This window comes from Lutra lutra, chromosome 18 (assembly GCF_902655055.1).
Source record: "Lutra lutra chromosome 18, mLutLut1.2, whole genome shotgun sequence".
NCBI lineage: Eukaryota > Metazoa > Chordata > Mammalia > Carnivora > Mustelidae > Lutra > Lutra lutra.
In genome coordinates, this window is record NC_062295.1 from 16,329,987 (window position 1) to 16,356,415 (window position 26,429).

The following is a 26,429-nucleotide window of genomic DNA, read 5'->3' on the forward strand; positions in this document are numbered from 1 at the left end:
CATATAATAGGATGTTTTGGTATACATATACCTTTAGTGTCATAATCAAGCTAATTAACATATCCATCAGCTCACATATTTACCTTTTTTTGTGGTGAGAACTCTTGAGATCTATTCTAGAAGATTGATATTTTATTATGTTTTGTTTTATTTAAATCCAAGTTAGTTAACAGATTGGATTTTTACTAGAATTACATTGACTTTATATGTCAATTTTTACAGAAGAGACATCTTTACGGTATGGATCTTTGCACACGTTATATAACTTTATTTTAAAAATCTTATTTCTCCATAATTATATTTTCTTATAGAGGGGGCTATCAAAGACTTTAATAACCTGTTAACATTGGAAATATTTTAATTCTTAAGAAAAAACTTTAGTCATTTAAGTTAACTGTATGTGTGTGGTTGTGTGTGTTTTGATTTGAAATTTTAAAATTTCATACAGATTCATTTGTGAATAAGAAAAGTACTACTTTTATTAATTTTTTATTTTTTAAAAATTTTGTTTATTTTTAAATTTTTAATTTAAATTCACAATTATTTTCTAGAATACAATTTATTCTACAATTACTTTTCAAAATAAACCTTCTACAGAAATAATTTTGTCACTTATTTCCTCTCAAAATTTTTTTAATCACTAGATTTCAAAATAGAATTGAAAAATTCCCCTTGTCACAGTTTACCTTAATACACAGTTATTGTAATGATTAAATATTGTTTATAATGTGTTCCAGTTTTTATAAAACACAAGAATTTTTGTGTAGCCCAGATATCCATTAGGTCACCTTGATATTGTTTTAAAATGAGTAATAATGTTTTAATTGAGTAATAATGTTTTAAAATGTATTGTGTTATGATAGGATTATGGTATTCATGGTACAGATAGGGATAATCATTAGATGTTTTCCATTTATGTGATGACTTACTGAGATTTTTTTCTCTACAGTTCGAGGCTTTTCTTCAGAAGCACAGTTTGAGAAGTATGTTCAGTATGAAAAGAAGCCTATGGTTCGTGTGGTGGCTGCTGTTGTATTTGATCATGACTTCAAAAATAGCGATGACCGTTTGCCACTTCAGGTAAGAAATTTTTGTCTAAAGAATTTATAATTAAATGTTAGGTTTCAGAGGTTTAATGAGATACAGGTAACCTCCCCATTTTATAAATGGGAAAAATTTTAAGTTGCCCAAGATCTTAACTTCTAGTAGATAACAAAACCGGGATTTGAATCCTGTGCCAATTTATTTTATTATATTTTACTTTTAAAAATATTTATATATTTGTCAGAGAGAGAGAGTGCATAAGCAGAGGGAGTGGCAGGCAGAGGGAGAGGGAGAAGTAGGCTGGATCCCAGGACACTGGGATTTATGACCTGAGCCCAAGGGAGCTGCTTAACCAACTGAGCCACCCAGGTGTTTCTGTGCCAACTTATTTTAATACCTGTTGTTTTTACTGTGAGGAGAAAACTATTACCTGCTACCTTATGGTCTTAAATTCAGAAAATAGAGTAATAGGAGCTTTAGTAAGGATATTCACTTTACAAATCTCCCTGGCCAGGCAGATCCTTCCAGTCTTGCCAATGGTGGTTAAGAAAATAACAATGTAGCTAGGTAAAAAAGATGGGTAACAATGTCCATTCCCTGTTCAAATGCCTTCTGGAATTTCAGATAGTGCATATCTGTAATATGATATTTAAACTCTTTAATGAGCTAATTTTAAGTGTAATTGGCATTCTAACTTTGTATCTGAAGTGACTTTCATAACAAAGCTATTATTATATGAAAGTTAAAAGTAAAAGTAAAAACAAGAACTGAACACTTCACTCATATCTGGATGTCTTTTAAGCTGAGGTAGCTCCCTTTCCTGGGACTGTGAACTCCAGAAGGAGTTTTTATGTCCTCTTATTAGGACAATCCACTTGCTTCTTGTTTTGCTTTGGTGAATGCCCCCTGTTTTTCACTTTGTATAAAGTTTTAATGTATTTGTTTTAGATCTCCAAAGAGATAATTGCTTTAACTTTCAGAATTCTTGATTATCACTGGTGGTGTGAATGGAAGGTTCTGTAACCCCACCAGTAACTGGTCTGGAGGTCCTTGAAATGTTAAAGTTTGGCCATTAAAAAAAAAAAAAAAGGCATATACATATATACCAACAGAGATTCCAGCACGAAAGACATTTCTTTTGAGTGAATTACCTAATTTCTAAATCTCTAGTGTCAGCTTTTAGGGTTTTCCAGCTTGCATCAGAATTAGGACAGACCCCAGGGAAGACTTTGAGAACATCCCTTAAGGAGAGAAAATGGATAGTGTTCGAACTTTGGTAACTTGGTGTATCTCTTTACCACAAGTTAGAGATGAACCAGCCAGGGTTGAGGGAATGATCAAACTATAGTATTTATGCACAGATTCAAATCCTGTTTAGGATACAAGTGTTTGCTAATGGAAGGAAGGAAAGAGAAAGAAAAATCACTGGTAGGACAGTATGTAGCCTTTCTTTCTGTTCTGTCCTCTCCTCACTTTTCCTAGCTGTGCCTACTGTACACTAATTACAGCATCAGAAGTATATGCTGATGGTGATACAGGTTCATTGGTATATGTAGAGCTTCTGGTTCAAATTTCAAATAACTTTGGTGCGGTACAAGCTTCCATTTTGTTGATGTTTCACTGTGTCTAGCATTTAGAATGGATACCTGACAAGATTTTTCCCCAGGTTATTTCCCTAGGTGCCTGTTCTCTTTTTCCACAGTTTATCAAATAAAATGTCTTATCTGTTTTCTGAGTCTGTGGCCTGCTATACTCTCCCTGACCCCCAAAACCAACTCTTCTGTAACTTAGCTGATTTTCCTGGTCAAGACCTCTTTCTACTATAGATACCACAATGATACACCAAGAACACAGAAAAGATCATGTCATTGTGCTGTGTAAAACACTCCAGGGGTTCTCCATGAACTACAGAAGGTCTTTTGTGTGGAATTCAAGGTCATTAGTAACCTGTTTTCTGAATAACCCTTCAGCCTCACGTTGCCTCTTTCTTTGAACTTAATGCTCTAGCAATATTGAATCAGTAGTAGTTGTTTGTATATATTATGTGGTCTATTGCTTCTCTGCCTTTGATCACATTATCCTCTTTCCTTTTGATGCTCTGCCTGTCCCTCTTTTTCTGAGTAACTCTTAGTATTAATTTCTATAAAACTTGTGCTGTAAGTATCTATCCAAATTCTCCCCTTCTCTCTTCTGTGCTTCCTGAATACTTGGTCACTTCCTTGAGCTCAAGAATTGTGTATTGATAGTATGTAGCTACTTAAAATGTTGCTTTTGAATTACTGAATTATGTGAATGTTTGCCTAGACTTGGTGCACTTGCCAGTTCCTTCTCAGGCTATTGACTTCTTTCTCTGTTCAGCCTCTACTGGCCTTAGGCAACTGTAGGTTCTTGCTTTGTCAGGCTACTCAGATCTACCATAATTTACCCTGAGGTTGGCTCAGCTCTCTAGATAAATCATCCTCTTTTCATGTAATTTATAAAATATATAGCATTCTACATTTTAATTTTATTAACCCTACTTTCATTATATCTGGGCTTTTTCCTTTTCTGCTAGTCACTTTTTAAAGGGGAAGATAATCACTATATCTGGGCTTTTTCCTTTTCTGTTGGTCACTTTTTAAAGCGGAAGATAATCTTTACCATAGTTGGCTAACATAATAGAAAAGAAAATAAATAGAACTGTTGAAGGAGTTAGGCAAGACAGTTGTGGATGTAGAAAAATAACGTTGGTAATCATCAAGGTACCACTGTTGGAATCAATTCTCTAATTTCCCTTTCTATATTTTCATTGTTAGTGGATAAGAACGCAACTGATTTCTGTGCTTTGATTTTGTATCTTGCCAATATTATTGAATTGCTGTATGAGTTTTAGTAGTTTGGGGGTGGAGTCTTTTGGGTTTTCCATATAAAGTATCATGTCATCTGTGAAGAGAGAGAGTTTGACGTATTCTTTGCCAATTTGAATACCTTTTATTTCTTTTTGTTGTCTGATTGCTGTTGCTAGGACTTTTAGTACTATAATGAACAAGAGTGGTGAGAGTGGGCATCCCTGTTGTGTTCCTGATCTCGATGGGAGGGCTGTCAGCTTTTCCCCATTGAGGATGATATTTGCTATGGATTTTTCATAGATAGATTTTATGAACTTTAGGAATGTTCCCTCTATCTGTATACTTTGAAGAGTTATGGCACCAATAACTATGAGATACCTTGGAATAAACCTAACCAAAGAGGTAAAGGATCTGTACTCGAGGAACTACAGAACACTCATGAAAGCAATCGAAGAAGACATAAAAAGATGGAAAAGCATTCCATGGTCATGGATCAGAAGAATGAACTTTGTTAAAATGTCTGTACTGCCCAGAGCAATCTATACTTTCAATGCCATCCCGATCAAAATTCCACTGGCATTTTTCAAAGTGCTGGAACAAACAATCCTAAAATTTATTTTGAACCAGAAAAGACCCCAAATCACTAAGGAAATGTTGAAGAAAAAAAAAGCTGGGGGCATCATGTTGCCTAATTTCAAGCTTTACTACCAATTTGCAATCACCAAGACAGCATGGTACTGGCACAAAAACAGACACATAGACCAATGAAACAGAGTAGAGAGTATAGATATAGACCCTCAACTCTATGGTTAAATAATCTTTAGCAAAGCAGGAAAAAAATACCTAGTAGAAAAAAGACAGTGTCTTCAATAAATGGTGCTGAGAAAACTGGACAACTATGTATAGAAGAATGAAACTCGACCATTCTCTTACATGATACACAAAGATAAACTCGAAGTGGATATAAGACCTCAACATGAGACAGGAATCTATCAAAATCCTAGAGGAGAACATAGGCAGTAACCTCTTGACATCATCCATGGCACCTTCTTTCAAGACATGTCTCCAAAGGCAAAGGTTTGAACAAAAACAAAAATGAACTTTGGGGACTTCATCAAGATAAAAGTTTCTGCACAGCAAAGGAAACAGTCAACAAAACAAAGAGGCAACTCACAGAATAGGAGAAGATATTTGCAAATGACACTACAGACAAAGGGTTGATATCCAAGATCTATAAAGAACTCTTCAAATTCAACACCCAGAAAATAGATAATCACATCAAAAAATGGGCAGAAAACATGAACAGACACTTCTCCAAAGACATACAAATGGCTATCAGAGACATGAAAAATGTTTATCAGCATTAGCCATCAGGGAAATTCAAATAAAAAAAACACATTGAGATACCATCTTACACCAGTTAGAACGGCCGAAATTAACAAGACAGTAAACAACAAGCATTGGAGAGGATGTGGAGAAAGAGAAATGGTGCAAATGTAAGCTGGTGCAGCCACTTTGGAAAACAGTGTGGTGATTCCTCAAAAAATTAAAAATAGACCTACCCTATGACCCTGCAATTGCACTACTGGGTATTTACCCCAAAGATACAGATGTAGTGAAAAGAAGGCCCATATGTACCCCAATGTTCATAGCAGCAATGGCCACAATCACTAAACTGTGGAAAGAGCCAAGATGCCCTTCAACAGATGAATGGGTAAAGAAGATATGGTCCATATATACAATGGAATATTATGTCTCCATCAGAAAGGATGAATACCCAACTTTGTATCAACATGACAGGACTGGAGGAGATTATGCTGAGTGAAATAAGTCAAGCAGAGGGAGTCAATTATATGGTTTCATTTACTTGTGGAGCATAAAGAATAACATGGAGGACATTAGGAGAAGGAAAGGAAAAGTTAATTGGGGTAAATCGGAGGGGGAGATGAACCATGAGAGACTGTGGACTCTGAGAAACAAAGAGGGTTTTGGAAGGGGAGGTGGTTGGGGGAATGGGTGAGCCTGGTGGCGGGTATTAAGGAGGGCATGTATTGCACAGAGCACTGGGTTTGGTGTATAAACAATGAATCTTGGAACAATGAAAAAAAATAAAAAATAATAAACAATAAAAAGAAATTTTAAAAAAAGTTACCACTGTTGGCATCTTTGTAACTCAAGAGGCAAAATCCTAAAGATGATAGAGCAGAGATACAAATTTAATTGATTTCAAACTTTGTGATTATGGCACATGAGGCTTGCTGCTTGTCCCTTGCGTCAGTGATACTATCATTTCTTACCATTTAGAATACTGAATTGCTCACTCTGTCCTCCAAACACAAATTTTAGCTTTGTATTTTCCTCTCACTGTTGATACTTGCTTTTAGTGTTCATTGGTCTAACATGTTGTTTGTATTCTATTGTTTATTCCAGGTAAAATATCATCTGCGTTTTGGTGCAGGTACTGAGAGAACTTCGGATTTGCTAAGCTCCTTAGTAGATACTGGATGGAATACACACATTCTTTTTCCGGAGGTACCTCCTGTAGGACCCAGGAACCCACTTAAGAATGATGGGGGAGATCCTGGTGAGCTGTCCCCCAGAATACTTACATTAATATTTTGCTTTCAAGCTAGCAGTCATATCAACATGTGTGAATCATTTTTTTTTTCAGTGAGTGAAAAAGTTTATTCATTGTTGCAGTTCATATTTAAAATTGAGTTTTTATTGTAAAAACAAGCATGTAGAAAACCTTATACATTTGAAAAATATCTTCCTATTACTGTAAATCATTTCCTGAACTTTATCAGTATGTATCCTTGCATTTATATAGTCTTAGTTAGTAAACATTGGCTCTGCTGACTTAATAGACACATCTTCGTAAACTAACACTGTCTGCATATTTATGGTTCTAAATTATTTTTATTTTTTAATTTAAATTTTGGATAGTTAACATAGGATGCAATATTGGTTTCTAGAGTAGAGTACAGTGACTCATCACTTACATACAGTGCTCAGTGCTCATCACAGCGCATGCCTTCTTTAATACCCATTGCCCATCTAGCTCATCCCCTACCCACCTCTCTCTGTTTGTTCTCTACCCTTGCATGGCTTGTCCCCCCCCCCCCTTTTTTCTTTTCCCCCTTCCATATGTTCATCTGTTTTCTTTCTTAAATTCCACATGAGTGAGATCATATAGTATTTATCTTTCTCTGACTGATTTATTTCACTTAGCATAATATACGTTAGCTCCATCCACATCTTTGCAGATAGCAAGATTTCATTCTTTTTTTAAAAATTTAATTTCTTTTCAGTGTAACAGAATTCATTGTTTATGCACCACAGCCAGTGCTCCATGCAATGCGTGCCCTCCATAATACCCACCACCAGGCTCCCCCAACCTCCCACCCCCCCCCTTCAAAATACTCAGATTGTTTTTCAGAGTCCATAGTCTCTCATGGTTCATTTCCCCCTCCAATTTCCCTCAATTCCCTTCTCCTCTGCATCTCCCCATGTCCTCCGTGTTATTTCTTATGTTCCACAAATAAGTTAAACCATATGGTAATTGACTCTCTCTGCTTGACTTATTTCATTCAGCATAAGATTTCATTCTTTCTGATGGCTGAGTAATATTCTAGTATATATGTATACCACATCATCTTTATCCACTCATCAGTCCATGGACGTTTGGGCTCTCTCCATAGTTTGGCCATTGTTGATAATGCTGCTATAATAATCTGGGTGCACGTAGCCTTTCAAATCTGTATTTTTGTATTTTTGTACCCTTTGGGTAAATACATACTAGTGCAATTGTTGAATCATAGGGTAGTTCTATTTTTAACTTTTTGAGAACCTCTGAACTGTTCTCCAGAGAGGCCACACCAGTTTGCATTCCCACCAACAGTGCAGGAGGGTTCCTCTTTTCGTTTTTTTTTTTTTTAAAGTATTTTATTTATTTATTTGACAGAGAAAGAGCGATCACAAGTAGGCAGGGAGGCAGGCAGAGAGAGGGGGGAAGCAGGCTCCCTGCTGAGCAGAGAGCCTGATGTGGGGCTTGATCCCAAGATCCTGAGATCATGACCTGAGCAGAGGCTTAACCCACTGAGCCATCCAGGTGCCCCAGAGTTGGTAGGTTCTTTATAGATTTTGGATACTAACCCTTTCTGAGATATATCATTTGCAAATATCTTCTCCCATTCCATAGGTTGCCTTATAGTTTAGTAGTCGATTGTTTCCTTATTTGTGTAAAAGCTTTTTATCCTGATGAAGTCCCAGTCATTCAGTTTTGCTTCTGTATGCATTTTGTTCCCCCTTCCTCCAGCGACATGTTTTTTGTTTGTGTTTGTTTTTAATTTTTTTTTATTTTCAGCGTAACAGTATTCCTTGTTTTTGCACCACACCCAGTGCTCCATGCAATCCGTGCCCTCTCCAATACCCGCCACCTGGTTCCCCCACCCTCCCACCCCCCGCCGCTTCAAACCCCTCAGATTGTTTTTCAGAGTCCATAGTCTCTCATGGTTCACCTCCCCTTCCAATTCCCCCAACTCCCTTCTCCTCTCCATCTCCCCTTGTCCTCCATGCTATTTGTTATGCTCCACAAATAAGTGAAACCATATGATAATTGACTCTCTCTGCTTGACTTACTTCACTCAGCATAATCTCTCCAGCGACATGTTTTTTTTTTTTTAAAGATTTTATTTATTTATTTGACAGAGAGAGATCACAAGTATACAGAGAGGCAGGCAGAGAGAGGTAGGGAAGCAGGCTCCCTGCTGAGCAGAGAGCCCGATGTGGGACTCGATCCCAGGACCCTGAGATCATGACCTGAGCCGAAGGCAGCGGCTTAAACCACTGAGCCACCCAGGCACCCCACTCCAGCGACATGTTTAATAAGAAATTGCTATGGCTGAGGTCAAAGAGGTTTCTGCCCATGTTCTCTAGGATTTTGATGGATTCCTGTCTCATATTGAAGTCTTTCATCCATTTTGAATTTATTTTTGTGTATGGTGGAAGAAAAGTGGTCCAGTTTCATTCTCCTGCATGTGGCTGTCCAGTTTTCCCAACCCTATTTGTTGAAGAGACTGTCTTTTTTCCACTGGATATTCTTTCCCGCTTTGTCGAAGGAATGTGACCATATGGTTATGGGTCCATTTCTGGGTTCTCTATTCTGTTCCATTGATCTGTGTGTCTGTTTTTGTGCCAGTACCATACTGCCTTGATGACTACAGCTTTGTAATACAGCTTTGAAATCCGGAATCCTAATACCTCCAGTTTTGTTTTTCTTTTTCACAAATGCTTTGACTATTTGGGGTCTTTTATGGTTCCATACTGATTTTAGGATTGTTTGTTCTAGATCTGTGAAAAATGCTGGTGGTATTATGGTAGAGACTGCCTTAAATGTATAGATTGCTTTGGGTCATATAGACATTTTAATAATATGAGTTCTTCTAGTTTTTAAAATATAGATCATTTTAATAATATGAGTTCTTCTAGTTCATGAGTATGGAATACTTTTCCATTTCTTTGTGTCCTCTTCAGTTTCTTTTCTCTTCTGTAGTTTTCAGAATACAGATCTTTTACTTCTTTAGTTAGATTATTCCTAGGTATCTTATTGTTTTTGGTGCAGTTGCAAATAGGATCAATTCCTTGATTTTTTTTTTGTGGCTGCTTTGTTATTGGCTTATAGAAATGTAACAGATTTCTACACATTGATTTTATATACTGCAACTTTGCTGAATTCATGTATGAGTTCTAGTAATTTTTTGGTGGAGCCTTTCAGAGTATTATGTCAACTGTAAATAATGAAATAATGAAAGTTTGACTTCTTCTTTGCCACCTTGCCAGTTTGGATGCCTTTTATTTCTTTTTGTTGTCTATTCAAACAGGCTAAGACTTCCTGTACTGTGTTAAGTAACAGTGGTGAGAGTGGACATCCTTGTCTTCTTCCTTACTGAGAATGATATTAGCTGTTGGCCTTTCATATATGACCTTTATGATGTTGTGGTATGTTCCATCTATCCCTACTTTGTTGAGTTTTTTTTTTTTTTTTTAGGGAGGGGGGATTTTTATTTATTTATTTGACAGAGAGAGAGAGAGCCCAGCAAGGGGAGGAGCAGGCAGAGGGAGAGGGAGAAGCAGGCTCACCGACCAGGGTGCAGGACTCGATCCTGGGACCCTGGGATTATGACTGGAGCTGAAGGGAGACGCTTAACCGACTAAGCTACCGAGGTGCCCCAAATTGAGGGTTTTTATCAAGAAAGGATGCTGTATTTTGTCAAATACTTTTTCTTCATCTCTTGACAGGATCATATGGTTCCTATCCTTTCTTCAATTAATATGGTGTATCCTGTTTATTGATTTGCAGATGTTGAACCACTCTTGCAGCCCAGGAATAAATCCTGCTTGATCATGGTGAACAATTCATTAAATGTATTTTTGAATCCAATTTTCTAGTATTTTATTGCATCCATGCTCATCAGGGATATTGACCTATAATTTTGGAATTTAGAGAATAGTATTAACTCTTCTTTCAGTGTCTGGTAGAATTCCCCTGGGGATCTGTCTGGCCCTAGACTTTTGTTTGTTGGGAAATTTTTAATTACTGATTCAATTTCTTTGCTGGTTATGGGTCTGTTCAAATTTTCTATTTCTTCTGCTTCAGTTTTGGTAGTTTGTAGGTTCCTAGAAGTTTGTCCATTTCTTCCTGGTTGCTCAGTTTGTTGCATATAATTTTTTATAGTATTCTAATTGTTTGTATTTCTGTGGTATTGGTTGTGATATGTCCCCTTTCATTTATTATTTTATCTATTTGGGTCCTTTTATCTTTTTGATAAATATGACTATTGTTTTATCAATTTTATTCATTCTTTTAGAGAATTCTTTGAAAAATGAGCTCTTAGTTTCATTAATCTGAAATCTCTTAATTTTGTTATTTTTTTGTTTCTATATCATTTATTTCTGCTCTAATCTTTTATTTTTTTCCTTTTTCTACTGGCCTGAGGCTTTATTTGCTGTTCCTTTTCTAGCTCCTTTAGGTGTAAGGTTAGGTTGTGTATTTGAGACTTTTCTTGCTTCTTGAATTAGGCTTGTATTGCAATAAGCTTCCCCTTAGGACTGCTTTTGCTGCATCAGGTTTAGACTGTTTTGTTTTCATTTTTACTTGCTGCCTTGTATTTTTTAATTTCTTTTTTTTTAAAGATTTTATTTATTTACTTGACAGACAGAGATCACAAGTAGGCAGAGAGGCAGGCAGAGAGAGAGGTGGAAGCAGGTTCCCTGCCGAGCAGAGAACCCGATGCAGGGCTCAATCCCAGGACTCTGGGATCATGACCTGAGCTGAAGGCAGAGGCTTTAACCCACTGAGCCACCCAGGTGCCCCTTTATTTCTTTTTTTAATGTAATGACTGTATATTTATTTTATTATGTTCAGTTAGCCAGCATATAGTACATCATTAATTTTTGATGTAGTGTTCAGTGATTCCTTAGTTGCATATAACACCCAGTGCTCATCACAACATGTGCCCTCCTTAGTACCCATCACCTGGTTACCCCATCCCCCCTCCCTTCTATAACCCTCAGTTTGTTTCCCAGAGTCCAGAGTCTCTCATGGTTTGTCTCCCTCTCTGATTTCTTCCTATTCAGTTTTCCCTCCCTTCCCCTTTGGTCCTCTGTACTTTTAAAAAATTTTTTCTTTAATTTTCTGGTTAACTCATTCATTCCTTTTCTTTAATTTTTAAAATTTTAACCTCATTCGTTTTTTAGTAGGATGCTCTTTAACTTCCCGGCATTTGTGGTCTTTCCAATTTTTATTTTATTTTTTTTTGTGGTTGACTTAAAGGTTCATAGTATTGTGGTTAAATTATTCTTTTTGGTTGATGAATGAATTTTAATTATGCAGTGGTAATTTAAAACTCTTTTTTAATACCTTGAAAGAAGAAAGTAAACAGTATGGGCTTTGAACTAACTAACAATCTTGAGAAGTTATCTTTAAGAAATCATTCAACAGCAGACACAAGCTATGTGTAATTTAACTATTACAAATAAAAATTGGCAACAATCAAAACAGCACATAATAAGTACCTGGTTAAGAATATGAGGATATGTCAGTTTGGTAACTATCATGTAGGGGTTAAAAATAATACTTATCAGGCCTAATAAATAGGGAACCATATATATAGAATCATAACTATGAGAAGTATGTATAAACCTATACAAAGATTGGGATGACTGTCCAAAAATGAATATAGTTAAACTAGAATGGTGATATTGATTGCATGTTGTTATTTCATCTTATCAAAAACATTTTGAATATTTTTCCAAGCAAAAGTTAAAAAGGAATCTGGTGGGGGACCGGGTGGCTTAGTGGGTTAAAGCCTCTGCCTTCAGCTCAGGTCATGATCCCAGAGTCCTGGGATCGAGCCCCGCATCGCGCTCTCTGCTCAGCAGTAGTCTGCTTCCACCTCTCTCTCTGCCTGCCTCTCTGCCTACTTGTGATCTCTTCCTCTCAAATAAATAAATAAAATTTTAAAAAAAAAGGAATCTGGCCTTTCTTAAAATTAATCTACTACAAACTAAATGTAATTTGGGAGAGTAAGTTAATTGAAAATAGCATGACCTTAGTAGAAAAAGAGTAATTTAAACAAGAAAAGAAGAGTTGATCACATAAAAATATTTTAAATAGAGCATTTCTTCTGGAAGGAGGTGTTTCTTTAAAAAGACCATTTTCTATAAAACAAGAAGGAAGATAATCAGGCAAATTCCAACTATTGAGTGATACTGCATAGCAAATTTACATTAAAAAATTGGTATAAGGGGACACTCTTTGGTTAAAGTGTGGTGACTAGGAGTTAGGTGGCTTGATGTATTTTGTTCAGACTCTTATTAATTGGTAGCTTTATTATCCTAAATGTTCTGGATTAAGTTTCTTCATCTGAAAAATGAATGTTTGGAATAGGTCACCATTTAGGTCCCTTTTGACATGAAGATTCTATGATATTAATTATTAGAACTTTAGCTGATTAAATTAGCTGAGGATAGGTGATGAGAGAGAAAATCAGAATTAGTTTGGTGAAATTTAAAAGTGAGATTCTAAAATTGTAATAAGAGCACTTAAGATGAGATATACCCTCTAACTTTTAAGTGCCCAGTACAACATTGTTAATTATAGCCATGTTTTGTACAATAGATTTTTTTAAATTTTATTTTTTCAGTGTTCCAAGATTCATTGTTTATGTACCACACCCAGTGCTCCATGCAATACATGCCGTCCTTAATACCACCTCAGGCTCACCCATCCCCCCAACTCCCCTCCCCTCCAAAACCCTCAGTTTGTTTCTCAGAGTCCACAGTCTCTCATTTCTAAAACTTTTAATATTGCAAACCTATCCATTCTTAATGTTTCCCTCTCTCCAGCTGCTGGAAACAAAGATTCTACTTTCTGTTTCTATGAATGTAGGTCAAATGCCCAGTATAAGTAGAATCATGTATTACTTGTCCTTTTGTGCGTAATGTCTTCAGGGTGCATCCATGTTGTAGAATATGACAGAATTTCTCTCTTTTTAAAGGCTGAATAATATTCTACTGTATGTATATGGTGCATTTTGTTTATCCATTCATCTGTGGAGGAACAGAGGTTGCTTTTACCTCTTGGCTATTGTGAATAATGCTGAGTGAACATAAGTGTGCAGATTATCTTTTTGAGATCCTTTCTTCAGTTCTTTTGGTTACATGCCAAGAAGTGGGATTGCTGGATCGTATGGTAGTCATTTTTAGTATCTTGAGAAACTTCCATACTGTGCACCATTTTATATTCCTACCAACAGAGCACAAGGATTCTGATTTCTTTACATCAATATTAACACTTGTTCTTTTATGGTTTTTTGGTAGTGGCCATCCTAACAGTTATGAAGTGATCTCTCATTGAGATTTGGATATGTATTTCTGTAATAATTAGTGAAGTTGAATGTTTTTTCCTGTGTTTTTTGACCACTCATGTGTTTTCTTTGGAGAAATGTCTCTACGAGTCCTTTGCCCATTTTTTTTTCTTTGCCCATTTTAAAATCAGCTTACTTTTGTTATTGAGTTAGAGGAATTCTTTATGTACTCTTTTTTAAAAAGATTTATTTATTTTTATTTTACTTTTACTTTTTATTTTTATTTATTTTTAAACATCTTAATTTTTTTTCAGTGTTCCAAGATTCATTGTTTATGCACCAAACCAGTGATCCATGCAATACGTGCCCTCCTTAATACCCACCACCAGGCTCACCCATCCCCCCAACCCCCTCCTTTTCAAAACCCTCTTTGTTTTCCAGAGTCCACAGTCTCTCATGGTTCATCTCCCCCTACGATTTCCCCCAATTCACTTTTTCTTTCCTTCTTCTAATGTCCTCAATGTTATTCCTTATGCTCCTCAAGTAAGTGAAACCATATGATAATTGACTTTCTCTGCTTGACTTATTTCACTCAGCATGATCTCCTCCAGTCCCGTCCATGTTGATAACAAAAGTTGAGTGTTGGGGCGCCTGGGTGGCTCAGTGGGTTAGGCCGCTGCCTTCGGCTCAGGTCATGATCCCAGGTCCTGGGTTCGAGCCCCACATCGGGCTTTCTGCTCAGCAGGGAGCCTGCTTCCTCCTCTCTCTCTGCCTGCCTCTCTGCCTACTTGTGATTTCTCTCTGTCAGATAAATAAATAAAATCTTTAAAAAAAAAAAAAAGTTGAGTGTTCATTAAATGATCTGTCTATTGCTGAAAGTGGTGTGTTAAGATACCCTACAATTAATGTATTCATATAAATATGATTCTTTATTTTGTTTAACAGTTGGCTTATGTAGTTGGCTGCTCCCATGTTGGGGGCATAAATATTTATAATTGTTAGATCTTCTTGGTGGATAGACCCTTTAAGAATGATGTAGTGTCCTTCTGTATCTCTGACTACAGTGTTTAGCTTAAAATCTAATTTATCTGATATGATAATTGCTACCCCAGCTTTCTTTTCAGGCCCATTGGCATGAAAGATGGTTCTCCATTCCTTCACTTTCAGTCTAGATGTATCTTTAGGTTCAAAATGTGTCTTTTGTAGACAGCATATGGACGGGTCCTGTTGTTTTATCCAGTCTGTAACCCTGTGCCATTTTATGGGAGCATTTAGGCCGTTCACATTGAGAGTGATAATTGAAAGATAAGTTATTATTGACATCATGTTGCCTGTGAAGTCCTTGTTTCTATAGATTATCTCTTTAAATTTCTGTTCTGTGTCACTCTTGGGTTCTTTCTTCTTTTATAGAACCCCCTTAATATTTTTTGTAGTGCTGGCTTGGTGGTCACATAACCTTTTATTTATTTTTTTAAATTTTTAAAATTTATTTTCAACATAACAGTATTCATTGTTTTTGCACCACACCCAGTGCTCCATGCAATCTGTGCCCTCTCCAATACCCACCACCTGGTTCCCCCAGCCTCTCACCCCCCCCGCCCCTTCAAAACCCTCAGATTGTTTTTCAGAGTCCATAGTCTCTCATGGTTCACCTCCCCTTCCAATTTCCCTCAACTCCCTTCTCCTCTCTAACTCCCCTTGTCCCCTTGCTATTTGTTATGCTCCACAAATAAGTGAAACCATATGATAATTGACTCTCTCTCCTTGACTTATTGCACTCAGCATAATCTTTTCCAGTCCTGTCCACGTTGCTATAAAAGTTGGGTATTCATCCTTTCTGATGGAGGCATAATACTCTGTAGTGTATATGGACCACATCTTCCTTATCCATTTGTCCGTTGAAGGGCATCTTGGTTCTCTCCACAGTTTGGCGATTGTGGCCATTGCTGCTATAAACATTGGGGTACAGATGGCCCTTCTTTTCACTACATCTGTATCTTTGGGGTAAATACCCAGGAGTGCAATTGCAGGGTCCTAGGGAAGCTCTATTTTTAATTTCTTAAGGAATCTCCACACTGTTCTCCAAAGTGGCTGCACCAACTTGCATTCCCACCAACAGTGTAAGAGGGTTCCCCTTTCTCCACATCCCCTCCAACACATGTTGTTTCCTGTCTTGCTAATTTGGGCCATTCTAAGTGGTGTAAGGTGGTATCCCAAGGTCACATAACCTTTTAAACTTTGACGGTCTTGGCTCTTTTGTTTTAACTTTTGCATGCAGTTTAAGGTAAGGATCTAACTTCATTCTTTTGCATGTGGATATCCAGTTTATCCAGCACCATTTGTTTTGAAGAGAGTGTCCTTTCCTCTGGTGGCCTTGCCAAAGACATTTGACCATGTATGTGAGAATTTATTTCTGGGATGTCTGTTCTGTTGGTCTCTATGTCTGTCTTTATGCTGCTAGTATACTAGTACTGTTTTGATTACTGTAATTTTGCATTATATTTTGAATCAGGAAGTACAAGGCCTTCAGCTCACAAGAGCAAGTGCTCTCTTTTCTTGCGATTATTTTGGCTATTCGAGATTCTTTGCAATTTCATATGGATTTTAGGATTGTTTTTTCTGTTTCTGAAAAAAATGCCATTGGGATTTTTTTTAAAGTTTAAAAAAAATTCTGGTTAGTTAACATACAGTGTAATATTATACAATTTAGCGTATACAATTTAGTGATTCAGCACTTCCATACATACACCTGGTGCTCATCACAAGGATTTTGATAGAGGTTGCATTGAATCTGTAGATAATTCTGGGTAATATGGATATTTTAACAACAGTAAGTCTCCCAATCCAGGAACAAGGAATGTCTTACATTTACTTGTGTCATCTTTAATTTCTTTCTGCAGTGTTTAGTAGTTTTCAGTGGTAGAAGTCTTTTCACCTCCTTAGTTAAGTTTATTCCTATGTATTTTATTCTTTTTGATGCTATTGTAAATGGGATTGTTTCACATCTTGTTTTGAGCATCACTTCTGTTTACATGTCGGGTATGTCTCGTATTGAATTCTCATTTATTTTGGCTGATAAAATTACATAAAGCAACAGTATCATTTTCATATAGTATTTTAGTTTTGAAAAGATAGTAATACAATTTCATGTTATCTATTCTCTGTTTGTGTCCCAAATCACTATAGGTTTTGGGAAATTGTTTTGTTCTTTGAGTTAAAAGCTTTGAATTACCCAAATTGCCTTCTTTGTTTGCCTGGCTGTTTCTTGGTATACTGAACTTGATCATCTTTGTTTTCTCATTTAGGGTACATCAAAGAAGGGTTCCTGCTTTTGCAGCATATCATAGACCAGGCCATCATGACATACCATAACGGCGAAGCTGCAAAACAAATGTTAAATGGTGCCATCATTTTGGTTAATAGGTTTCCATACCCTGCTTATTATATGGATCCTTTTTGGTTTAATTTTTCAGATCTCTTCCCTTTGATAGTTATACTTGCATTTTCTCTAACTGAACTTACCCTCATCAGGACCATTGTTTCAGAAAAGGAAAAGAGATTAAAGGTAATTTCACTTTCTTTGTAGCATTTTGGGCCCAAGGAACAGATTTTGTGCTCTATACCTTTGGCATTGGTAAATAATTATATCACAATAACAGTGTACAAATATACAAATTTTCTGATGGTCTACTTTTATCTAAATTCTTGATTTGGCCTATAGCTTTATTGACTAATGGCTATTTAACATGAATATTATGGAGAGAGGTCATATATTAAATATGCTGAATCTTTTTTGGAATAAAATAGGCAACAAAGAAATAATCATATGAGGTTTTGAGTTAGACTGATTTAAGATGCACTACAATTCCAAGATTTGAGATGCATGTCAGTGTTGAGTCAAAGTAAGACCATATTGTTAAAAACAGTGGCTCTAAAGTCAGAAAACCATTGATTTCCCCTGGGGCTAAAAATACATTATATGTTTATAAAAGTCAAGAAATATAATGCCTGCAATCCAGAATTCCTCACATTCCTTCCAAATCACTGCACCTTCCCTCTTCCACAAAGATAATCACTAACTTCTAAAACCCTATGTCAGTGTTACCTGGTTTTAAACTTTATTTGAATAGAATTATACAATAGCTATCCTTTTGTGGTCTGTATAGTTATAACTCAGCCATTTTCTTTGCTGTGTACTATTACATTTAATGAATATATCACAATTTACCACTCTTCTGTGGATGGATGCATGGTTGTTCGAGTATTGGGCTATTACAGTAAGCTACTGTGAATATTTTAGTGCACATGTGCACATTTTTTTGTTGGGTTTATACCTAGGATTGAGGTTGATGGAGTATACAGTATACATGTTTTCAACCCTGTTAAATAAGGCCAAATGTTTTGCCAAAATGTTTGTGCCAGTTTGTTCTCTTAATCAGTAATGTATGGGAGTTAACTCTTGGTCTGTATGTATGCCAACACTTGGTGGTGTTAGTCTTTTTAAATGTGAACCATTCTGGAAGGCATATGTTGATATCTCATTGTGGTTTTATTTCATTTTAATATTTATATATTTATACATTTATTTATTAAATTTAAGTTCAGTTAGCCAAGGTACAGTATAATCATTCTTGTTTTAATTTGATTCACCTCATTAACTGATGTTGTTGAACATCTTTTCATATACTTATTGGCCACATGGATATCCTCTTTTGTGAAGTATCAGTTCAGAAGTCTTTTCCCCATTTTTCTCTGGGGTTGTGTGTCATTCATCTATTTACAAGCATTCTTTATATATTTTGAATACTAGTTTTTAGTGTGATGTTTATATTGCAGTATTAACTCCCAGTCTCTAGCTTGTCTTAATGGTGTCTTTGGATTTATAAAAGTTACTAATTTTAATGTAATAAAGTCTTTAACCTTATGATTAGTGCTTTCTGTGTCCAGCCTCTGCTGGCTGAGTTCTCCCCAGGTCTTTAGATACTCTTCTTTTCTAATCTTTGTATTTAAGCTTCTAAATTTCCCTCTAGTCATAACTTTAGTTGCAACCTACAAATTGAAGTATGGTATTTTCTTTATCATATAGTTCAAAGAGTTTCTAATTTTCATTTTGGATTTTTTCTTTGACCCATAAGATAATTAGAAAAGCACTTAAAAATTTTCAGACATATTAGGAGCCAGTATTTGAGTTAAATTTTTTGATATTTTGATGGCATTAGCTTTGTGGGCTAGACTGTAGCCAATTTTAGCAAATGTTCCACATGCATGTGTGCACTAAAATCAATGTGTACTGTGTGTTCAACGGGTGCAGTTTTCTCTGCATGTTATAATAAGTTAGTCATGTTCATATTTTTTTTAGAGGGGGGGGTTGGAGGGGCAGAGGAAGAAGGTGAGTGAGAATGTTAAGCAGGCTCTATGCCCATTGTGGAGCCTGATGTAAGGCTGGATCTCACAACCCTGAGATCATGACTTGAAACAAAATCAAGAGCCAGACACTTCACCAACTGAACCACTCAAGCACCCCTGTATTGTTCATATCTTTTTAAAACTTTTTATTATCTTTTTTTTAAAAAAGTAATCTCTACAGCCAGTGTAGAGATTACTTAAACCCCCAGTGGGGGTTGAACTCACAACCCTGAGGTCAAGAGTCACACATCATACTCTACTGACTTGAGTCAGACAGGCTTCCCTGTTGTTCATATGTTTTTTTTTTTTTTAGATTTTATTTATTTATCTTAGAGAGAGAGAGCATGCACATGTGTCAGGGAGAGGGACAAGTAGATTCCCTGCTATGCAGGGAGCCCGATGCAAGGGCTTGATCCTAGCACACCGAGATCATTACCTGAACTGAATGCAGATGCTTAACTGAGTCACCCAGGTGTCCCTGTTTATATCTTTTTTTTTTTAAGATTTCATTTATTTATTTGTCAGAGAGAGAGAGAGAGAGAGAGAGAGAGAGAGCATAGGCAGACAGAATGGTAGAGGGAGAAGCAGGCTCCCTGCAGAGCAAGAAGCCCGAAGCGGGACTCGATGCCAAGACGCTGGGATCATGACCTGAGCCGAAGGCAGCCGCTTAACCAACTGAGCAACCCAGGCGTCCCCCTGTTTATATCTTTAACATGGATTTTTATGTTAGTATATCAGTTATGGGGAGAAGTATGTTGAAGATCTCGCTCTATTATTATTGATTATTAAGTTGTTGGTGTTCATGAATGATTGTTATTAGAGCACTTTTTTATGATAGCTACTTTAAAATCATTATTAGATAATTCTAATATGTATGTCATCTTGATTTGGCATTTGAGGATTTTCTTTTTGTTTTTAGAGCTTAGATTTTCCTTATCTTGGTTTGTTGAGTAATTTGGGGTTGTATCTTGAATATTTTGAATATTGTGTTATAAATCCCTTGATCATTTTGAAAATTTTCCATTTCATTTTCTAGCTATCTCTTCGTGCTTAGAATACACATCTTTGCAAATGGCAAAATCCCATTCTTTTTCATGGCTGATTAATATTTCATTTTATATATATATGCTACATCTTCCTGATCCATCTATTGATAGGCACTTGGGTTGCTTGCATATCTTGGCTACCATAAATAATGCCGCAGTAGACATAGGGATGCATATATCTTTTGGAATTAGTGGTTTCATTTTCTTGGGTAAATACCCAATAGTGGAATTAGTAGATCATATGATAATTCTATTTTTAATTTTCTGAGGAACCTCTACACTGTTTTCCACAGTAGCTAAACCCATTTGCATTCCCACCAACAGTGTGAGAGGGTTCCTTTTTCTTCATATCCTCACCAATACTTATTTCTTGTCTTTCTGATTCTAGCCATTCTGGCAGATATAAGGTGTTATCTCATTGTGGTTTTGATTTGCATTTCCTGAGGATTAGTAATGTTGAACATCTGTTCATATCTGTTGGTATCTGTATGTCTTCTTTGGAAAAATGTCTATTCAGGGTCTCTCTCTATTTTTTAAGTGGATTATTTGTTTTTTGGGTGTTGAGTTTTGTAAGTTCTTAATATATTTTGGGATTATAACCCCTTACTGGATATATCATTTAGAAATACCTTCTCCCATTCAGTGACTTGTCTTATTTTTGTTGATTGTTTCCTTTAATGTGCAGAAGCTTTTTATTCTGATGTAGTCCCAATAGTTTATTTTTGCTTTTGTTTCTAGATATATCTAGAAGAATGTCACTATGACTGATGTCAAAGAAGTTACTAACTGTCTTCTCCTCTGGGATTTTAATGGTTTCCTTTCTCATGTGTAGGTCTTTAATCTATTTTGAATCTTTGTCTGTGGTATAAGAAGGTGGTCCAGTTTCATTCTTTTGCATGTTGCTGTCCGGTTTCCCCAACACCATTTGTTGAAGAGACTATTTCCATTGTATGTTCTTTCCTTTTTTGTAGAAGATTAATTGACCATGTAGTTGATTTCTGGATTTTCTGTTCTATTCTGTTGCTCACTGTGTCTGTTTTTGTGCCAGTACCATACTGTTTCCATCACTACAGCTTTGTAGTATAACTTGAAATCTGGAATTATAATACCTCTAGTTTTTTCTTTTCAAGACTACTTTGGTTATTCAGGGTCTTTTGTGGGTTTCATATAAATTCTAGGATTGTTTGTTCTAGTTCTGTGAAAAATGCTGGTGGTATTTTGATGGGGATTTCATTAAATTTGTAGATTGCTCTGGGAGTGTAGGACATTTTAACAATATATGTTCTTCTAATCTGTGAGCATGGAATTTCTTTCCATTTGTGTCATCTTTAGTTTCTTTCATTGATATTTTATAGTTTCAGAGTATGGGTCTGTCAGTTCTTCACTTAAGTTTATTACTAGGGTTTGTTTTTTTCTCCACATCCTTACCAATACCTGTTGTTTATTATGTTTTTGATTTTAGCCATTCTGATAAGTGTGAGGTGATACCTCATTTGATTTGCATTTCCCTGATGATAAGTGATGATGAGCATATTTTCATGTGTCGTGGCTATTTGTATGTCTTCTTTGGAGAAATGTCTGTTCATGTCTTCTACCCATTTTTTAATTGGATTTTTTGGCTTTTGGGTGTTGAATTTGATAAGTTCTTTATATATTTTGTATACTATGCTGAATTATGGTTCATGAAGCTCACTTCTAAAACTCCACTTCTAAAACAATCTTGCCCATTATGTTATTTGGATTTTAGTATTTGTAAATGAGGACATTGAGGCACAGAGAGGTCAAGGAGTTTGCTCAAGGTTATATTGCTGGTAAGTGGCAGGAAGAATGAGGATTCAAACTGGGGGAATCAGTCTCAGATTTATTGTACCAGGGAAAATTAGCCTCAGAAATGTACAGAGACAGCATGATGGAAGGGGAGGAGCACAGAACAGGGAGCTCCTTCTGTGCAACTTTGTAGAAGCAACTCACCCTCTTTGAGTCTGGCTTTATAATCTGTAAAATTAGGAGGGTTTATATAAATTAGGGAATGGCAAACTTTACCTGTAAACAAAACCAGATAACACATATTTTAGGGCTTGCAGCCCTATTGTAGGATGAATGCAGCCACAGTACAGAAATGAGTGAGCATGGCTCTATGCCAATAAAGCTTTAGTTATAAAAGTATGAGGCAGCCTGGATTTAGGCCATAGGCTGTAGTTTGCCCGTCCCTGCTTTAATCTGTAATTGAATTAAAGCTTATATACCTTCCTTTAATATTTCTGGAGGTAGAACCTAATAAAAAGAAAAAAGAAAAAAGAACATAATAAAAAGAAAGGTGGTCTTATTTTTTGTGTTTAAATTTTTAATTAAGTATTTCTTGTGTTAGAACCACAGTTGGTAAGTTATCAGGGAGAAGATCTGGACTCAGAATTCTGAGTTGGAATTGTAGCCCTGCTGCTCATTAGACAGATGGTTTTGGTCAGATCACTCGACTATTCTGAGACTTGATTTCTCTCTAAAATGAGGGTGATATTACTTAGCTTATGTAAGTTTTTGTGGGAATAAGTCAGTTAATATTTATGAATGCATTTTGAAAACTATGAATTGTTTTTCATGACATTTGATTTGTGTTTACTCTCCTACAGGAGTACCAGCTCATGATAGGACTCAGTAATGCTATGCTCTGGGCTTCCTATTTTGTCTCATTCTTTCTGATGTTTTTAATTATCATCTGTTTACTGTGCGTGATTTTATTTGTCAAGGCAAGTATGTATTTGAATGCAGTAGGCTGCATCTAAAGCTCGAGAGGGATAAAATAACTGGGGATGGGCTGAGTGGGTTTTAGGTTACAAAAGAATTTATACATTTTTCTTTGAGTCACCTTGGGAATTCAGAAGCTGCTCAGTTTTATCAGCACACAAAACCATAGACCTAGATGGGCAACCCTTCCCTAAGAAAAGAGTTATTTAGTTAACTTTGCATCTCTCTGAGCAGTGACCTGTTTCACTAGGGCTACTGAAGTGGTAAGGGTATTTTCTTTGGCCTCCCTTGTTTATCTATGACACCTCTTACAGTAGGACTAAACTGGCATCCCGGTTGTTTTGTTAGATTGCACCTGATGTAGTCATCCAGTACAGTGACCCGTCTCTTGTCTTCGTCTTTTTCCTGTGCTTTGTCATCACCTCTATATCCTTCGGCTTTCTGATTTCCACACTCTTTGATACAGGTGAGTCTAAGACTCCCCCTCTTGACAGATTCTCAGCATTTTGGTTGACAAAAGAGGATTTCATTTGGGAGCTCCTTCCAAACTTCAGCTGCCACCTCATATCCAGCCTCTGCTTATTACACTTTAACAAAAAAGACAGATATATCATGTGCATATAAAATGATTTGAGAGGAAGGACAAAGATCAGGAAAATCAATACAGCAGAGGATGCCCATAAGAAGAGGATAAAAACCAACATAAGATTACATGTGACAGTAGGGTATCAACTAAAATAGGGTCATGTGGAAATATTCATTCACTCATCTGCTCTTTTAAGTCTTTGGATCACTTTTCACATGCCAGGAACCATGTATGCAGGAACCAAAATGCTCCTGAGAATCAACTTCCTGCCCTTTGTGTTCTCACATATGAGAGGGATGTGTAACTGGATAAATTCAGACTGGGCTAAGTTAGGGAATTTGTACAGTTACTTCTCCAGTGGTCATTTTCTGTTATCACTTACTAAAAAAATAAATATGTCTTCTTTTTCAGACAACAAGTATTCACCATTTTCATTTTTATATCTTTCATATATGCTGAATAATTAGAGTATTACTTTCAGTCATTTAAGGTATAAGTACTATAAAACAAATTGCTTTATGGTAAAATTTACATTTCATAGGTATTTTTATTGTTTTCAGCAATAACACTGCTACCAGTTGGCGCAATCTTACAAAAATAGAGAGTCATACCTACCACCTATCATGATGTATAGTAAAACTATGAATGCAGAGAATCATTATGTCAAAGTTAGGCTGAAGGTGACTTGCTGAAGAGCAGGTTAAAGTGGACAAATGCCAAGGAACAACTCATTGGCCAAAACAACTATTTTTAAAAATCCCTTCTGTTTATAAAATCCACAAATTAGGTGGAAGGTGATTGAAAACCAAAGATAGCTTTTGTGTTGGGATTTTCTGTTGAGCACCAGAGATTTTGGTGTTTTCTTCTGACGCAATTCAGGAGCTAAGGTAAGTCCGGAGAACCTGACAAAAGTGGACTATGTAAGAGGACTCCTCAAATAAAGGTAAAACCTCAAAGAGCCGCTCTTGCTGTGCAGGTGAATGAGAAACAGAGGGGCCACACGGACCGCAAATTCTTGCCTTGCTTAAATTCACCAAGGTCTTAAGATTGTGGTTTATGTGAGAAGGGCATCAGTGAATGCCAGTCAGCAGATAAAAATTCCAAGTTTTAATAGCAGAAGATTAGTGAGTTATATCAAGTTTTATATTTTGGAAGTTACAGAAGTGCCTCTTTATCCCTCTTGCAATCTCCTTATACATCTGAAGTTTTTTGGTTGTTTGTTTTTTGTGATTCCAGTTTTAGTTGTCTTTTTGACTAAATGAAACTGCATGTACTATGTAGGGAATGATCTATATATGAAGTGGTATCATTCTGTTATTTCCCATTCTGATGCTTTCCCATATCTGTTTCTTTATTATAAGTTCTCTAAGTTTTTTCATGGCATGAAATAGATAACAAATGCAACAGTGTATATACAGTGTACCTAATAATAAAATGAACACCCAGGTGCTCACCCAAGTACTGAACATACCATATTGAAAAATTGCTAGTATCTAAGGAACACTTTAGGTGATCCTTTCAAATAATGATCACTATTCTGACTGACTTTTCTTTACAGCTTTTCCACTTATATGTCTATCACTAGCTAATGTATTGCTAGTTTTATAGTGAAATTATACCATATGATTTGGATACAACATGGTGTTATGATTTAAGTGTTATCTACATAGTTGTGATTTCATTTTTACTGCTGTATAGTGTTCTCTTGTACAGTTATCAGTTTTATACTTCATAGGTACTTGGATTATTTCTAGTTAGTTATTATTATGAATAATATTGATGTGAACATTCTTGTATATGTCAGTTGGTAGAGATGTACAAGATTTTTTCCGGGGCACGTAATTAGGAGTGAAATTTCTTACTCAGGTAGGATATGTGAGCATGTTACCTTACTAGGTTATAGAAAAACTGTTTCCAAAGAGGTTGTACAATTTCAAATTCCTCCTAGCAGTAGGTAAGAATCTCTGTTGTTTCTAGCTTTTACAATTTGTATCATATTTTGAGGTGTGAAAGGCATCTCATTGACGCCAATCATATTTTTAGGTTAATAAGAACCATGTGTGTTTTTTTCTATAAAATGCCTGTTTACCTCTTTTGACCACATATTTTTATAGCTTTATAAATGTATAACATACATACCATAAAATTCACCCACTAGTAAATTTTTCAAGTTATGCAACCATCACCAAATCTCATTTTAGAAATTTTCCATCACTCCTGAAATTTCCTTTGAGCTAATTTTTGGTCAGTCCTCATTTTTATCTCTCTGGCACAAGGCAACAAGTCAACTGCTTTCCCTCTACATCAATCTGGGTTATCTTGCCATTTGGTATATATGGATAAAGTGTGGAGTCTTCTAAAACATTTAGTTTCTTTTACTTATAATGATTTTGAAATCCATTCATGTTTTAGCATGTATCAGTATTTCCTTTCTGTTAATTGTTGAATAATATTTTTGTTATATGGATATACAACATTTTGTTTATACATCTCAGGGTTAAAGGACATTAAATTGTTCACAGTATTTTTGGCCATTATGAATAACACTGCTATGGCTATTTACATACAAGTCTTTGTGTGGACATAAGTTTTCACTTCTCCAGGAAATGGAATTGTTGGATTGTGAGATAAATTTATATTTAACTTTTAGAGAACATCCTCAAATTTTTCCAGTGTGGCTGTATAATTTTATATGTATCCCCATCAGTCATTTAGGTGTGGGGCTCTAGGACCCCTAGGTTGGGGGTTTGATAATAATCCAATAAGGATTTAAGGTGATTAAAAAGGATCTGTTTCTGTTACACCTGTACTTTAGACGTAGCCCTTCAGGGTACTCAGTAAAAGTTTGAGGTATTAATTATGGCTTCTTTTCTTTAATATGTCTTAATTTCTGTATGCCTTTGACATT

At 36.0% G+C, this 26,429-nt stretch overlaps 1 protein-coding gene across 9 annotated transcripts in view; it reads left to right on the forward strand.

Annotated features, from left to right (window-relative positions):
- The window catches only part of LOC125091001 (phospholipid-transporting ATPase ABCA3-like), a 186,545-nt gene that overhangs the window by 48,903 nt on the left and 111,213 nt on the right, over window positions 1-26,429 (forward strand). For 4 of the 9 annotated variants that reach the window (XM_047714346.1, XM_047714349.1, XM_047714348.1 and 1 more), the window contains exons 4-8: window positions 950-1,080; window positions 6,303-6,456; window positions 17,047-17,306; window positions 22,821-22,937; window positions 23,284-23,401. In XM_047714346.1, coding sequence (XP_047570302.1) covers window positions 950-1,080; window positions 6,303-6,456; window positions 17,047-17,306; window positions 22,821-22,937; window positions 23,284-23,401 — 780 coding nt within the window. Of the gene's footprint in view, window positions 1-949; window positions 1,081-6,302; window positions 6,457-17,046; window positions 17,307-22,820; window positions 22,938-23,283; window positions 23,402-26,429 lie in introns of those variants that run through there. The other 5 variants (XM_047714352.1, XM_047714347.1, XM_047714353.1 and 2 more) reach the window with 5 other exon arrangements.